We start from the raw sequence: 17,772 nt of genomic DNA, 5'->3' as shown, positions 1-17,772 counted from the left end.
ATGTCTGCTTTCTCTTTGTTCGTGTGTAATGTAATTTGTGTAGAATGTCCTGATGGTTTCCAGTGCTCCTCTACAATTCCAAGCCACTACAAGAGATACAGCCACTCCATTCTTGCCCAAACCCGAGCAATCAGTGACACAGCCCTCTTAAGTGTTTCACAGAATAGAGAAACAGATGAGTTGCCTTGCTTCAGCCTCAGTGGGCACAATGTGATCGATCAGAGGGCCAGCTTGGCCTTGGAGAGCTTGCAGGAAAGTGCTGTGACACTGTCCAACCAGAGTTCTTCTATTAATAATGGACACTTAAGAGTTACAACCAAAAAGCCAAATGCTCTTCAGCTGCTCCGGTCTCCTGCTGTTGGAGACATCCGGAAAAAAAAGGGCTGGAAACCTATCAAAGGAATGAAGTCAACCAATGCCTTCCATGATTATAAAACAAAAGTATCAGCCCCTGTTAACAACATTAGTGGATATGACTGCATTGAGGTTGGTTTTGTCAAAGCAGAGGCCTCTGCTTCAAGTGATGAGATTTCCTATTCTCCAATATCTAGGTTTGTTAATAGAACACAACCAAGAAAATCTTTATTTCCAAATGATTTGTTTGAAGATGGAGACAATTATGACTCAGTGTTGTTGTTCAATGACAGTGTCTCAAATGATGATGGCTTATTTTCCGGTCTTGCTCATTCTGAAACAAAGGAAGTCGTGGGTTCTCCATTCAACACCGACACCCAATTAGTGTCGAGTAGCCTGCTAAAGCCAAACAATCATCCACCTAGCTCCTCAAAAGGAATGCATACAGAGGATAATTTTAATCCCTCCACTGCTAGTCTTTCAGTGCAGTCCCCACAAAGAATTGTATTAGAACGGCTTCGGGACCACCTTTTAAGTCCAAGTAACAATAGTTTCCATTCCAAAAGCTTCTATCACTGTTCCGGTCACACAAATACAGAATTAAACATGCCATTACCTCATGTGCCTCCATCTTCACAAGCTTTTCCCACCACCCATCAATCTCAGGAAACCATGGAACCTAGAAAGGGCCAGGTCAAGGCTGTGGTGTCTGGGCTCAAACAGACTGATATTGGAGTGTTTTTTGGGTCCAGGCCTCTAAAAGACAAAGACAAGGAGCAGGAGGCTGGAACTGGTACTGTTTTACCTGGTGTGAGCCTACAGCAGGCTTCTGTAGTTGAAGAGAACCAGCAAGGCCATAGGGGACTTCAGAGGAAAGGCAGAGGTGCGAAGGGCACTCCTAAAGTTGTAATGCTTTCAGCCAGTGGAAGTACACAGTGTCTGAGGGATGGAGGGAGAGGGGGAAGAACAGGTGAAAGAAAGAGGTGGAACCGGGGGAGAACAGATGGAGAGCCAAGGGAGCACAAGCGCTGCCCTTTCTATAAAAGGATTCCAGGTGAGTTGATGGTTTTATGAGTGTGAGTAATGAAGTAAGAGCTGATATGTGAGTAGTAGCTCTCCTTTCCACAGTAAAAATTATGATTATGACATCAAACAATAGACCTGACTATTAGGATAACGAAGTGGGCTGAAGTTATGAAGGTGAACAACGGTTTGTCTTTTTTATTTTGTGAGTACTTTGTATTTTATTATAGTGATTGATGACAAATGGATTTTACATTTGTGACAAGCTTTTTGCCTAGGTGAAACAGGAGGCCATGGAAGGCTGTAATACAGTTTTAAAGACTGAGCTGTTCTTAAAAATGTAGAAAATTATTCCAGATTATCCCAATAATGTGTTCTTTGAGCAACTGTATATAACTGTATTCCATGCTTTGGCACATAAAATGTATATCTTTTTTTGCATATTTTTTGGAGTTGTGTACAGTGCAGTGTATGCGTTTGAAAGTAATAAAGCAATGTCTAAGAGGTTTAATTTTAGGGTATTTTCATCCATAAGCTGTGAAATGTGTAGGAATTGCTGTCCTTTTTATACATACCCCACATGTCATCATAGTTTGTACTTGCAAAATCTTTTGCATTCGATGACTGCCTGAAGTCTGCCACCCATAAACATCCCCAGACACTGGGTATCTTCTCTGGTAATGCTCTACTTGGGCTGAACTGCAGCTATCTTTTCTAAATGTTTTTGGGCATTTTTCCTTTTTTTTTTGGCTTCATTAAGTTAAACGGCCACTCAATAGGACTGACTTGGCCAGTGAAGAACATTCCGCTTTTTGGCTCTGAAAAACGTAAACAAACATATCTGCCTAATAAGAGACAGATGTGAAACCAATTGTCTAAATACCTTAAAGGGGGGGGGGGGGGGGGGGGCGGACAACTATGTTCAAAGCGTGCTGTTATTTCTCAATGGATTATTAGATATGAATGAAAATGCAATTAAAGCTGACAGGTGTACTTTTACCCCATTGCCACTGTATTATTTCAAATATAATGTGCTTTACCGAGCCAAAACAACACAGTACAAATATTTATAGACTGCCCAGTATGTCAACTTTGCATATATTTTGTGTATTCTGTTCTTATGTTGTCTACCATTACCACATTAATCACTATAATACATAGAATACATCACATCAAATGTCACTTCACAGACCCCATTTTGCTACTATGTGTTGTTTTATTTTTTATCAGATTTGATTGCTAGCCTGAGTACCTGGGATGGCAGAGATCCATGTTCCATGTGGTCATGGCCTTATTTGGTACTGTGTACCTACCAGCTTCTGGGATGTGGAGAGTGCTTAGGTGGCGTGTTTGTTTGTGGTCTTGATAGGTGTCCAAGCTGACATCTTACATTTTTGTTATCTGGCAGATACTCTTCAATACTTTAAGTTTATCCTTTGAGGGAATGTGTAACAGTACTGTTCCCACTATCATCATCTTGTCAGTATTTGCATGCTAATGGTGGTTAATTTATTTCATCAAAGTTTTTGATCAAAGTTATATTAGAATATGTTCTCAGAAAATATGCCTGTTAATAAATCAGGGGATGTTTATTTACAAAACATCTTAAGGCTTAAAGTAGCTCCCAACATGCTGATTTAGGAGAAACTCTTAAAAACAATGGGGGTGTCATTCCTAATTTTAGGATTCCTGAATTTTTGGTCCAAGTATATTTCATGACGCATTTAGTGCAAAAGCCAGCTCCTTAATCTGTGAAAGTTTGGGGTAGTCAAGAGGACTCCTAAGTCACTAAGACCAAATCACAAACAATCCTAAATGGGTTGTTGCTGGCAATCCACTTCGTAATCAGGTCACCATTTCAGAAACATTTAATGATACACCAGAGATCAAGGTTGTGACCTCTATGCTTCTTGGCTACAGGGAAAATGCAGCCAAGCAGCACAGACAAACTACGTATATCTCGTCTGTCAGTAGGATATTACATAAAACAATGAATACCCTGTGAACACCCTACATCGTCCGACAAATCATTCAGTTTCCTTTTGATGTTCGCCAACTCCAAAGAAACAAAGACTACTTCACGGCCATAGCTGGACCACCCAGTGTAGTTGGTGCTATGGATATGACAAAATTGCATGAATTATTTCACTATCAAAAGATGAATGTGCATTTGTTAATGAGCTGCCAGACATGTTAGAGGCTGACAATTAGCTAAAAATTCAGTACTAGTCTGTATATCATTCTTGGTTTCATGTTTAATCAGTGACACTTAGCCTACATTTTTATTTGAATATCTTCATTTCAAATTGGCAACATGACACATCCTTCAGCAGTATTGCTATGATGAATTCACTGACAGAGACGCCTCCCCTGTGAGCCAATTCACTGTGGTCATAGTCAGTAAGCTTGTTCGTGGAACACAACATCATCCATAACAACGGGTCAACCCTGTCCTTTCTCTTAGTTTAAGATTTCTCCGCATTCCTTTGTAAAAGTTGGTCTTAGCGGCTTTATAAATAGGTTTTAAGAGGAAATTCTTAGCTAAGAACTTACTGCTGTTTATGAGGCCTCTTAGTGTTAAGTTAAAATTATTTGTGAACACGGCCACTGTCTTAGTACAAAATGATTTAGTTTATTATTGGCTATTTAATGGGCTGTTTATTGGTCAAAAGAGGGTGAGGGAAATCCATTCTAAAATATCAACTGGAGATCCACACATTTAATTCTGCAACATGTTTATCTCAGAAATTATTGGGAGTGACTACTTCAAGTTAAAATGTATTTATCAAAGGCACAGAAGAACACAGCTTCATTCTGAAATTCTTGTGACATGGCACACGACATCTACGTACTCTAGTAGGAATTAAGGTATACAGCTCTGGAAAAAAATTAAGAGACCACTGCAAAATTATCAGTTCCTCTGGTTTTTCTATTCATAGCTATATGTTTGAGTAAAATTAACTGTTTTATTCTATAAACTACTGACAATATTACTTCCAAAAATATTGTCATTTAGAGTATGTATTTGTAAAAACTAAAAACTGGTCAAAATAACCAAAGAAAGGTGCATTGTTTTCAGACCTCAAATAATGCAACGAAAACAAATTCATATTCATAACCCCGATTTTTAAACACAGCTTTCTTGCATCTTGGCATGCTCTTCACAAGTCTGTCATATTGCTGTTGGTGTGTCTTGATCTGGTTGTCCTCCATCCACACCTTGATTAACCTGGCTGTGTGGCATGGAGCATTGTCCTGCTGGAAAAAACTATTCTCAGAGTTGGGGAACACGGTCAGAGCAGAAGAAAGCAGGTGTTCTTCAAGGATAACATTGTACTTGGCTTGATTCATGCGTCCTTCACAAAGACAAATCTGTCCGATTCCAGCCTTGCTGAAGCATCCTCAGATCATCACCGATCCTCCACCAAATTTCACTCTGGGTGAGCAACACTGTGGCTTGTAGGCCTCTCCAAGTCTCCGTCTAACCATTAGACAACGAGGTGTTGGGCAAAGCTGAAAATTTTACTAATCAGAGAAGATGACCTTACTTCGTTCCTCTACAGTCTAATCCTTATGGTCTTTTGCAAACTTCAGCCTGGCTCTTCTTGGCTTCTCACTGATTAAGTGCTTTTTTTCTAGCTTTCCATGACTTCAGTCCTGCCCCTTGCAGCCTGTTTCAAACCGTCCTTGCCGTAAACTTCACCCCAGCTGCTGTTTGCCATTCTTTTTGTAGGGCACTTGATGTCATCCTACGGTTGTTGAGTGACATTCGAATGAGCAATTATATACAGTACATAACAATGTAAACTAGCAGCAATTTTAAAGTGTAGAATGGGGAATATGGAGAATATGGTAAGATGTTATGGCATTGAATGTTATAACTATAATATGAGTGCCTGTGAATGCTACATACAAAATAATATTCTAATGTACATGGAAAGACATAAGAGGATTTGGAATGTTCATGTGTGATATATATGATCATTGTTCAGTGTACTAACTCATTTATTTTCTCTTTGTACAGGCACAAAGTTTGCTGTGGATGCTTTTCAGTACGGGCTGGTAGAGGGCATCACCTCATACTTCCTAACACACTTCCATTCTGATCACTATGGAGGCCTTAAGAAGAGTTCTACATTCCCTATCTACTGTAACAGAGTAAGAAATCCTTTCAACTTAAACAGATGCCACATGGCTGATGCATAGTCAATTTATCAATTTTTACAGCAGGGTTTCGGGACAAGGTAGCGTGTCTTGTGGGGGGTTCCACAGCTGCAGGAGAAATAGTAGAAAAAGGATTATCAGCATTGCTGAGTGGGCTGGGGACAACGGAAGGAGATGGAGCAAAACCACTCATACAGAAAAAAATGTATGTTAAATTTACATTGATGGTCAAATATTATTATTATATTTCCCAAAATCTTTCCCAAAATCCTTTACAACGGCATGTCAAGCATTAAAATACATTTCATATTCAGGCAGATGCTTATAAACTGCTTCTGTTCAATTTAGTTATTTATTGGACTAGGTGAGGGTCTACCAGATTCACACTTCAGCGTACACCTATGTACTGGTAGAAACTTCATATCCCACTGGGGATGTTTTTAATTTCAAACAGAAAATACATTTTGTTTCTGCCTTCTAAATACCTATTGAAACTCATTTTGTGTTTGGTAATGTTAGAAATCAGCCGTTTCGTATAGTGGTTGAAATAATTATTGCATACCCGGCTGTCAAGGGAGATAGTAATTCAATTATTTATTGCAACATTAGTCTTGTTCATGAGGTTACGGACCTGGTCTTCCCTACACAACCTCAATCTCATCTCACTCAATCTCTTCTCACTGTAATGTTGGTTACAAGCTGATATATACATTGAAGGGTGCGTCTACCTAGCAAAGATCAGGTTTCCGAGACAGTAACCCCCATGCCAAATGGTCAATATAAACATTCCTGTGGTTAACAGAGCGCAACCTACAGAGAGAATGTAAACAGAGATGTTTCTGTTGTTCTCATTATCTAGGCACATTCACTTCCAATGAAATGTACATTCACATTGTAATTATTAATGCTCAGATTCCACAGTAAGTAGACATTATGTTGCTATGCTCTGCTCACTGAAAGGTTATTTGTCCAAGTTGCTATTTGCCTGTGTTCAGTTAAATTCCAGGGAAAAATTTGATCAAACTTTAGATTGCCTTGTCAGATTCTGATTGTTTTCCTACAAGTTTGCTCATGCTTTCCTAAATCCAGCATGAAAGAACAATTCTGTGCTGTCTGATATTAAGGAACAGTATAGCTTTAACTGCAACTAGCCTTCCAATGGAATTGGGGGGAGCTTCTGATGATATTGCCTATAATATCACCAATATGATTCACCAAGATCTTAAATGACAGTAGATTGGGGGTAGTGCTAAAGATTTCATTGGGTCTTGTTTTGGTGGCTTTGCTAGTGAGGATGTCCTGGGAATTGACTATTAAAACCTAAGCAAAGTTTTTATGATGAATTGAGCGCACTTCTGGCAAAATGTGTTTGAACAAATCTGTGTTCAGCCGTAATATAACATGAAAGACCAACAGGCGTTCTTGTGGCTGAATTTGTTAAATGTAAGATCATACCAAAATGTATCCATTGAATTCGAGTGGCCCATTCTAACCATTTTGTCTAACTCTTTCTCTGGACAGAAAGAATTGTGACAACAGTGTGGTTTTAAGGTGTTTTATTTGTGCAAGACTACCTAGTGACAGAGGTAAATGTAAGCAGATTGATTGGCTGCCACCTCACAGCTGTGTTTTGCCAGATCACAGGTAACTTGGTAAAGAGTAAGCTGAAGGTGGCTGAGCAATATGTACACATCCTGCCCATGAACATCCAGGTCACTGTGGATCAGGTCAAAGTCACCCTGCTGGATGCCAATCAGTGAGTATCGGAAGAAATCAAGGGGCTTTTAATTGAGTTGGAGGGTTTGAGGCGTTGTATCTTCCATGTAACATGTACATTTAAATACAGTACATTGAAATAACATACTAGAAATATTGGCAGCATTGATTACATGTAGCAAAGGTGAATGCAAAAAAGTTATATTTTGGTGTCAAAAATATGGAGATGGCGTATACTTTCATTTCAACACAATAATACAAACCAAAAAACATTTGAACCGCTCCTCTATGAAGCACATTTCAAGATCCTTGTTAGTCTTAAGTTTGCCCTTTTTGAGTGCCCTCTTCAAATGAGACCACAGGTTTTCATTTTGATTTCGAGACTGAGGTGACAATTGTAAAACAGATTTCTTCATACATTTTGATGTACGTTTGGGGTCATTGATAGGTCCATCCAAGGTCAAGTCTCAATCTCCTGACAGATGCAACCAGTTCAATTACGCTTGGCAAATTTCAACTGCTCCAAGTTGGGGGTTGGGCTCAGTAAGGGCTTCTTTTGTGCAATATTTGTAAATAGCTTGTTGACATGTGGGTGGCATCTAACAGAGACCTGATAACCTTACGATTCCAGTAGACTGCAGTTTGGAAACTGTGATCCTTGGAATCTTTTTTGCCTCCCTCACTTTCTTACCTAGCATTGCAAATGCGTCCTTTTCTTGGCAAATTTGCAAGCTTTTGTAATAGTTGTCTATGAGGCCCCAAATTCCTGCAGGTGGTATAGCTGCCCATTCGTCTTGGCAAAATGCCTCCAGGTCATGCAAAGTCTTTGGTCATCTTGCATGAATCGCACATTTGAGATCTCCTCTGAGTAACTCAATAATATTAAGGTCAGTAGACTGTGATGGCCACTCCAGAACCTTCACCTTTTTCTGCTGTAACCACTGGAGGGTCAACTTGGCCTTGTGCTTACGGTCATTGTCATGCTGGAAAGACCAAGAGCGTCTCATGCGCAGCTTTCGTGCAGAAGAATGAAAATTGTCTGCCAGTGTTTTTTGATAACATGCTCCATTCATCTTGACATACATTTTCACAAGATTCCCCATGCCTTAGGAGCTCACACACCCGAATACATCAGTGAGCCACCACCATGCTTCACAGTGGGGATGATATTCTGTTAACAATAGGTCTTGTTGACCCCTCTCCAAGCATAGCTATATGGGTGTGACCATATCGTCACTCCAAATTAGAGTGTGCCAGAAGCTGTGAGGGGTGTCAAGGTGTTGTTGGTCATATTGTAATCCAGCTTTTTTGTGGCATTGGCACAGTAAAGGCATCTTTCTGGCAACTTGACCATGCAGCTCATTTTTGTTCAAGTATTGTCGTATTGTGCTCCTTGAAACAACCACATCGTCTTTTTCCAGAGCAGCCTGTATTTCTCCTGACGTTACCTGTGGGTTTTTCTTTGTATCCCGAACAATTCATTTGGCAGTTTTGGCTGAAATCTTTCTTGGTGTGTCTGACCTTGGCTCGGTATCAAGAGATTCTCGAATTTTCCACTTCTTAATATGTGATTGAAAAGTACTGACTGGCATTTGCAAGGCTTTGGATATCTTTTTATATTATTATCCATCTTTGTCTCCCCCTTATGTTTGAAGCCAAAATATGATTAATTGTTGTTTATTTTTTTCATAAAAAATTTCATGAAGGGTGCAAATACTTCTTAAGTTGACTGTACAGTACTGTGCAAAAGCCTTAGGACATCTGAGCAGTTTGTAAGAAACTATTTGTCTGGGCATTAAGTGTTTATTGACTTGCAAAGCCTCTATACAAAATTAAGATAAATAAAAACAAACATTAAAATATATTGGTTAGAAGAAAAATGTTATAAAGACTTTTGAGAAAGTTAAAGTCAGAAAACGCATTGAAAGCCAAAATAAAAATAATGGTAAATCCTGGAAGAAGAATTTACCACAGGGCTATTTGAAAAAAAATGACACAACAATCTAACAAAGCAAATTTCTTCAGTCCTGCATTCTAAAGGAGACCACAAAAGTACAGATTTATTTTAAAGATGTTTTTGTTTTCATTTTATTAAAGTTTATTTTTGTTTACTGCAAGGTTCTACATTGTATATAAAAAAATCTAAAGTGTGACTGTTTAGAGAAATGGCTTTAAGTCATTTTTCTTTGAGTGGTCTAGAACTTTTGCACAGTACTCTGTCTTTATCCTATTCATTCCTTTCTTGGTGGTAGGGTTCAATTTGGTATTCATCTCTCATGTGACCTTGCTGTCACCTGTCTGCTCATAGCTGTCCAGGGGCTGCCATGCTGCTGTTTTTCCTGCCCGATGGCCAGACGGTTCTGCACACAGGAGACTTCAGAGCTGACCCATCTATGGAGGACTACTATGAGTTGATGAACTGCCGAGTCCAGACACTCTACCTTGATACCACGTTAGTATTTTAAAGTTAGCTTGGAACCGGGGTTTTGAACCCCTTGCTAGTGTTAAGGGTATGTTTTAGCTGTGTGGAAATGAAACTCAGGTGTACCCCTTGCTTTTTATGCTTCTATCTATCACTAATAGTTACATATGCAGCATTGGATGGTATTCTTAATCTGATGTCAAGGTGCTCATTAGCATTGTGGAGCTGTGTGAACTACAGGGTTGAATCCAATCGTTTTATGCAACCAACCCTGAAATCCAAGACCATAAGTTCCATGTTTTATTGTGAATGTTGATCAGGCACTCAATTGTTATTGATATGGAGGGGGTGTCAGCATCAAACAGTTAGATATAATATTCCCTTGGGCACAGTCAAATGTATTTTAAAAGGCCCTTTTTACATAAACAGTTGTAAATAAAGTGTTTTTACAATTACCCAGCCTGAAACCCCAAACAGCAAAACACAACAAGGGTTGACTCTAAGTGGCTACGACACACTCCCTAGTAGTGTCGAGATCTAGTAAGAAGCCTAGAGAAGGGTCAGACAATGAGGGGTGGCCAGGTGAAGACAATGAGAGGACATGACCATTTGGGCCTCATCAATATTTTTTGCATGTTCAGATGACAAATCGGTCAATAAATAAATATGGGTTGAATCCAGGCAGAATCCAGATCAGCTGCACAACCAGGTGGTCAAGGACAGGGACAACAAGTGGGCTGTGGGAAGTGACAACGGGAATCATCAGGCAGCAAATTAGATCTATAACACAGCCAGTAGGACAGAGCAAGCAAAACTAAGCCTTCAGTTGGAAGGACTTTTCTGTAGAGTTACAGGACAGGATTGTATTGAGACAGAGATCCAGGGAAGTGTACCAAAACATTTCTGAAGCAATGAAGGTCCCCAAGATCACAGTGGCCTCCATCATTCCTACAGTGGGGAGAACAAGTATTTGATACACTGCTGATTTTGCAGGTTTTCCCACTTACAAAGCATGTAGAAGTCTGTAATTTTTAACAAAAATCCAGAAAATCACATTGTATGATTTTTAAGTTTTTTAATTAGTATTTTATTGCATGACATAAGTATTTGATACATCAGACAAGCAGAACTTAATATTTGGATACAGAAACCTTTGTTTGCAATTACAGAGATCATACGTTTCCTGTAGTTCTTGACCAGGTTTACACACACTGCAGCAGGGATTTTGGCCCACTCCTCCATACAGACCTTCTCCAGATCCTTCAGGTTTTGGGACTTTCAGCTCCCTCCAAAGATTTTCTATTGGGTTCAGGTCTGGAGACTGGCTAGGCCACTCCAGGAACTTGAGATGCTTCTTACGGAGCCACTCCTTAGTTGCCCTGGCTGTGTGTTTCGGGTCTTTGTCATGCTGGAAGACCCAGCCACAACCCATCTTCAGTGCTCTTACTGATGGAAGTATGTTGTTGGCCAAGATCTCGCGATACATGGCCCCGTCCATCATAGCCTTAATACGGTGCAGTAGTCCTGTCCCCTTTGCAGAACAGCATCCCCAAAGCATGATGTTTCCACCTCCATGCTTCATGGTTGGGATGGTGTTCTTGGGGTTGTACTCATCCTTCTTCTTCCTCCAAACACGGCGAGTGGAGTTAAGACCAAAAAGCTCTATTTTTGTCTCATCAGACCACATGACCTTCTCCCATTCCTCCTCATCCAGATGGTCATTGGCAAACTTCAGATGGGCCTGGACATGCGCTGGCTTGAGCAGGGGGACCTTGCGTGCGCTGCAGGATTTTAATCCATGACGGCATAGTGTGCTACTAATGGTTTTCTTTGAGACTGTGGTCCCAGCTCTCTTCAGGTCATTGACCAGGTCCTGCCTTGTAGTTCTGGGCTGATCCCTCACCTTCCTCATGATCATTGATTCCCCACGAGGTGAGATCTTGCATGGAGCCCCAGACCGAGGGAGATTGACCGTCATCTTGAACTTCTTCTATTTTCATATAATTGCGCCAGTTGTTGCCTTCTCACCAAGCTGCTTGCCTATTGTCCTGTAGCCCATCCCAGCCTTGTGCAGGTTTACAATTGTATCCCGGATGTCCTTACACAGTTCTCTGGTCTTGGCCATTGTGGAGAGGTTGGAGTATGTTTGATTGAGTGTGTGGACAGGTGTCTTTTATACAGGTAACGAGTTCAAACAGGTGCAGTTAATACAGGTAATGAGTGGAGAACAGGAGGGCTTCTTAAAGAAAAACTAACAGTTCTGTGAGAGCCAGAATTCTTACTGGTTGGTAGGTGATCAAATACTTATGTCATGCAATAAAATGCAAATTAATTATTTAACAATCATACAATGTGATTTCCTGGATTTTTTAGATTCAGACTCTCACAGTTGAACAGTACCTATAATAAAAATGACAGACCTCTACGTGCTTTGCCTACACACGACTGCCCAATTCTGACCATCCAAATGAAAGCTAGTCCCTTTCCTTCACTCAGTTGATTTGCAGGCTAGGATTTGACTCACATTGATGTCGTTCAAACTATATACAAGAAATTGATACATTTTCCCACTATTTCCTCAAGTTATTGTTTTTAGAGAGTTCTAGCCAAAGCAGTATTTCTGTTGCATTGTGGGCAGTTTTTGCCTGTCAAGTGTGCAGCCACGTGAACTTGCTGAACAGGTGTTAAAATGAGGGCACATCAACTCTAATGCAATTTGTCATCAATAAGAATCGGATGAGACTTTGCAGTTTATACACTGTACCAGTCAAAGGTTTGTACACACACTCATTCAAGGGTATTTTTTTTTGTTTTACTGTTTTTGACATTGTTGAATAGTAGTTAAGACATGAAAACTATAAAAGAACACAGATCAAAAAAGTGCCAAACATATCAAAATACATTTTATAATGTAGATTCTTCAAAGTAGCCACCCTTTTCCTTGATGACTGCTTTGCATACTGCATTCTCTCAACCAGATCATGAGGTGGTCACCTAGAATGCATTTCGGTCAACCGGTGTGCCTTGTTAATAGTTAATTTATGGAAATTCTTTCCTTAATGTGTTTGAACCAATCAACTGTATAGTGAAAAGGTAGGGTTGGTATACAGAAGACAGTCATTATGTCTGTACTCAGAGTTGGAGCGTAACAAAAAAACAGTAACTGTAATCCGTTACGTAACCAACTAAAATATTGTAATCGGATTACAAATACTTTTGAAAAATATTATGATTACTTTTGGATTACTTCAATTGAAAAAGAATAGGTGTGCGAAATAATTGACCCGTTGCTTGATTTTTAAATTAATTTGTTTAAAAACAACGTTATTTAAACCAAAATAATAATTTAGCGCCTCAGTTGTTGTGTGTGTGTGTGTGTGTGATCATCATGCGTGCAAAGGTGCACGCGCATAACCAGTTTAGAGACTGATGAGGGTGGGTATAAACTGAGTAACAAGAAACTAGGCAAGCCTAGTTCAGCTGGCCCGCAGTAAAAAGTGTTGATCGTTGTTACCCTCTCAAGAAAAACACTTTAAAATTAGAGACACATCCCTCCATCAACTGAGGTGACTGCATGAATCAGGTATTCACAGTCATTTTGCTTCAAAGAAACCACTACTGAAGGACACCAATAAGAAGAGTTCTGCTTGGGCTAAGACTCTGGGCCAGTGGAAATCTGTTCTTTGGTCTGATAAGTCCAAATTTCTGGTTCCAACCGCCATGTCTTTGTGAGACGCAGAGTGGGTTCCCACCGTGATTCATAGACGAGTTGTGGTGGTGCTTTGCTGCTAACACTGTCTATGATTTTTTTTGGTTAATATATGATTTAATTTGTGTTATTTTGTAGTGTTGATGTCTTCACTATTATTCTACATTTTGGAAAATAGTAAAAATAAATACCCTTGAATGAGTCAGGGTCCAAACTTTAGACTAGTTCTGCATTTTTTAATAGTATATTTTTATGTACCGTTTTGTATTCTGAGCGGTGCACTGTTTTTAAGAAAAGGGATACATTGTGTTTTTCATGTGTAATGAGATTTACTAACAACTAAGACAGTCTCTACCTATAACTCACTTTCTACAGCTACTGCAGTCCTGAATACACATTCCCCACGCAACAGGAGGTCATAAACTTTGCAACCAACACAGCCTTTGAATGCGTAACCCAACACCCTCGCACTCTGGTGGTGTGTGGTTCCTATTCAGTGGGCAAAGAAAAGGTTTTCTTGGGTGAGATTTAGTTTTTTATCTTTGATCAATATAAATTACTTACATTGAGCTACACAATTAATTGTACAAGACATGTTTGTACAATTTAGACATTAACCACAGACAATGCTTGGGTTGGCTTGGATAGACTTTAGGACAAAAGGGTCTAAGACAGTACAGAGATTAACAACTACCAAACCACTGACATTTCTGGATACATTTATTTTTAAATACTTATCATGAATGGATGATTAGCAAATGGCTATACTACACGTCATATATCATTGTGTTACTATGCTCTGTTCATAGCTCTGGCAGAGGTATTGGGCACCAAAGTGTGTATGTCCAAGGACAAGTTCAACACCATGTGCTGTCTGGAGTCTGAGCGCATCCGGCAGCTTATTACCACCGCCTGGGAGACAGCCCAGGTCCATGTACTACCCATGATGCAACTCAACTTCAAAGTAGGTTCTGTTGTGCTTTTTAAAGTTATTGTATGTCAACAATGTATGTCAAGTAGACTCATGAAAGTGAATATCTTCTTAAAGAAATGTGAACTGCTACAATGGTCCTACTCCAAAATTGGCATTTCAATGCAGGGCAGACAATTTATAGAGCCTGTACTGGAAGTTGAACAGTTTTATTGATGTTGGGTGAATGTAATCACCCTGCTGTGAATATTGAAAAGTCTTGCAATTTTTTTTTATAACCAAGTCTAATTATTATGTACTGTACTAGTCTCCTTTTTTGTTTCTTCTTTTTCCCCAACCAGTCATCTACTGCCTCCTAATAATATTGGGGCACAATAAAAAGAAATTGAATAAATGCAGTATTGTGCAAATTTTGACAATCCAAATTTCTAAAGAAATTGTTTAAAACAAGTAGACAAAACAACTTGTTACATTTTTCAGCATTCACTCTGCAAATAACCATGTTTAAATTCTGTCTAACAAAGGGCGAATGTTTGAATACTGAAGATGCCATTGAGAGCAACCAAGTGCAAGCACTGTATTTTATTTACAAGGACTCCAGCACTTTCCACAGGGATGCTGATGACAAAATGTAGCAACTATAAATAAAACAATCCTGTAATGCATAATACCAATACAGTAATTGCAACCCCTCTTTCCAAATAATTTGGGACGCTGCGTAAAATGTAAATTATCACCGAATGCAATGATGTGCAAATCATTTAAACCCTATATTCAATAGATAATAGTACAACAACAACATATACATTAGCGTTTGAATTAATGCCTTTTCGTAGACTATTCACTAGGTGAAAATGTTTAGTATTTTTCCAAAAACACCTCTCTGTGTTAGGCCTTATGGATCTTTTGTTTATCACTTCATCTGGTTGCCTTTTCACTATCCATTAAGTGTAATTGTTCTTTTTGTACGCTTTAATATTTTTACTTGTACAGTTGGTTACAGTCTCTTCACCTCCATACACTCATATTTTGAGTGTAATTAATTTGCCAAAAAAGAGGGGAAAAAAACTCATTAAGCAAAGTTGAAGATGAATTACACTTTTTTTTTCTCCATATTTTCTACAGATAACACGATAATATCGTTACCGTGAATTATTTTGGCCACAATAATCGTGTAGTGAAAATCTGATATCGTGACAGCTCTAGTTCTGAGTACCTAAAATATGCTTGTAGTTGCGTCGTTGCCTTGTCATATATTGAGTTATGCGTAGCACAATGTTCACTGTGTGAGATGTATGTAAAATCATTGGATATGCTTAAACAATGGTCTGTGATTTTTCAACCATCAATGCTACTGATGTAAGGACAAGGTGCCATGCTTTTTACAATGAATGGTAATATCTTACAGAAATATGCAATTCGCCGCATGCCATCTCCATGAGTCTGAGCTAACACAGCTGAAGCAACATCACCGTTGCCTGCAACATAAAGATGAAACATTAGCTTGTAGTCTGGGGTGCCAAAGACTAGAGATGTATGATGTGGTGAAAGGCATGTTTCATGTCATCAGTCCACAGAATAAGTTCTGGAGTGTCTTTTGATTGTAACTCTGTGTAGAATTACATCATATATTGCATATTCAGCCAACCAATTGTGACCAGAAGTCCCAATAAGAATTAAATGTCAGTCTTATTTTGTGGCCTCTCAATGTCTTTGATTACTTTCACCCTATCAGATGACAAGAATTGACATCCATTCTGTAGTATCTAGCCCAGGTAATTAACAGCTTCCTGGCAGAACTGTAGCTCAAGTGAGTGAACCTCTGTGGCCTCTGTTCACAAAATGCATGAGTAATGTGATCGAGTCCTGCACACAGTAATTTTCATTTGAGGAAGCAGTGCGAGTATCAAGAGTGTAGACGTGCATGGGAGAGACAATGTGAACACATGCCTTTTTACTGCTGCACTGTAACTGCTGCTCAACCTGTAAATCCCATTGGTAAACGGCGCCACATACTGTTCCTTTCTATATGTAAAAGCTAATAAATATTGTGTGTTTTCATGCACTGCAATCGGAAAATATGCGGAGCAGAGATGGACAACGGTACGGGCAAAGAAGTCAGTATTGAGTTAGTATGTGGCACTATCGGTGAAATGGGTATTATATCTTTGTAAATTCTCATTAAATCTTTTATGAAGCAATATTTGTTAGTTCCAGGTTTCAAGATCGGATTAATCTGAGTATTATTTGGTGACATGCATTCAACAATCACTCCTTGCTATAATAAACTGTCAATTAACTGATCTAATTCCTTCCTCCTTTTCTCTTGATTAAGGATACTGTTTAATAAAGACAGGATACTCAAAATTAGGCTAAGGTGGTACCCCAACCCCCACTACCCAGCGCTCCACCGGACGCCCCTCTGTGATATAGTTGATGTAATACCTGGCTACACACTTGAAAAAATAACACTGTTATAGTGTTAAATCTGCCCTGTTGTCCATGTCTGCTTGAACAGCTAATGTACGCTATAATGTCCTCCCTAATAGCAACCAAAATACTAGAAGTATATCTATTCTTTATGTATTCGCATGTCTCAGAACTATGTTTATTTGAAGATCTAGGAATCACAAAGAAATATGAAATCACTCATCAAGCTGTATGACTAATCACAGTCAATATTATTTCTGTCAATTTTTAGTTGTTATACTATGTTCTTTTTAATTTGACTTACATTAAAAACACATCAGAGCTGTATATATTATAGCCTTGTTGCATTGTTTTTTCTCTATCCTTGCCTTGACGCCACATTTATCCCCCTCTCTCAACTTCCTTCAGCTGTACTTGGCTAGAGTATTCTGCTTGCGCTGATCCAGCATCTTCATGTTCAAATATTTACATTGTTAGTGACTTAAATATGTTAATTGCATATTTTTACACTGTATATTGCATATATAATGTAGTTAGGGACAGTAGCATACATACCCTAATCTAATCATCTTCTCACCACTCATGTTGGTCTTTTTCTATTGAAAGAAATCTGTGATTCTACTAGACGTCATCTAAAACCTGAACAAATCTTATGCGGATTGGATGTTGCTTAGGGGTTCTTAAGTTTTATTGAAATTATGATTGGGTGTAAAATAAAACTAGGATCTCCTAGTTTTTTTGATGTTGTCAGGACCGGGTAGGTCCTGTGTGCAAGGTTGCCAGATCATTAACAGTAAACTGTGAAACCTGCATGCTCCATAACATGTGAGGCGTGAACTATGCATGTGACTTTGTCCACGGCTACCGGAACCGTGTGTTATTGTTTCCACAAGAGGTCGGCAGGGGGCGCTGTCCGCTCGGAGCTGGCTGTGGTGTGCGGTGAAACTGTGCAGAAGGAATCTGTTGTGGAGTAAAGTTTCCCAGTGCTGGGTGAGGATTCAAATTTGCTCTCTGGCCAAATTC

The 17,772-nt window shown here is 39.2% G+C and overlaps 1 protein-coding gene across 2 annotated transcripts in view; it reads left to right on the top strand.

Annotated features, from left to right (window-relative positions):
• Window positions 1-17,772, top strand: part of dclre1a (DNA cross-link repair 1A (PSO2 homolog, S. cerevisiae)) — a 33,525-nt gene that overhangs the window by 924 nt on the left and 14,829 nt on the right. The window contains exons 2-8 of one of the 2 annotated variants that reach the window (XM_020046925.2): window positions 44-1,408; window positions 5,402-5,535; window positions 7,179-7,297; window positions 9,566-9,709; window positions 13,764-13,909; window positions 14,198-14,352; window positions 17,643-17,739. In XM_020046925.2, the coding sequence (XP_019902484.2) occupies window positions 44-1,408; window positions 5,402-5,535; window positions 7,179-7,297; window positions 9,566-9,709; window positions 13,764-13,909; window positions 14,198-14,352; window positions 17,643-17,723 (2,144 nt within the window). In that variant the 3' untranslated portion in view covers window positions 17,724-17,739. The remainder of the gene's footprint in view (window positions 1-43; window positions 1,409-5,401; window positions 5,536-7,178; window positions 7,298-9,565; window positions 9,710-13,763; window positions 13,910-14,197; window positions 14,353-17,642; window positions 17,740-17,772) is intronic. The other variant, XM_020046924.2, reaches the window with a different exon arrangement.

The sequence above is a fragment of the Esox lucius genome, chromosome 5, assembly GCF_011004845.1.
Source record: "Esox lucius isolate fEsoLuc1 chromosome 5, fEsoLuc1.pri, whole genome shotgun sequence".
Classification (NCBI taxonomy): Eukaryota; Metazoa; Chordata; class Actinopteri; order Esociformes; family Esocidae; genus Esox; species Esox lucius.
This window is presented reverse-complemented; position numbering and strand designations above follow the sequence as displayed.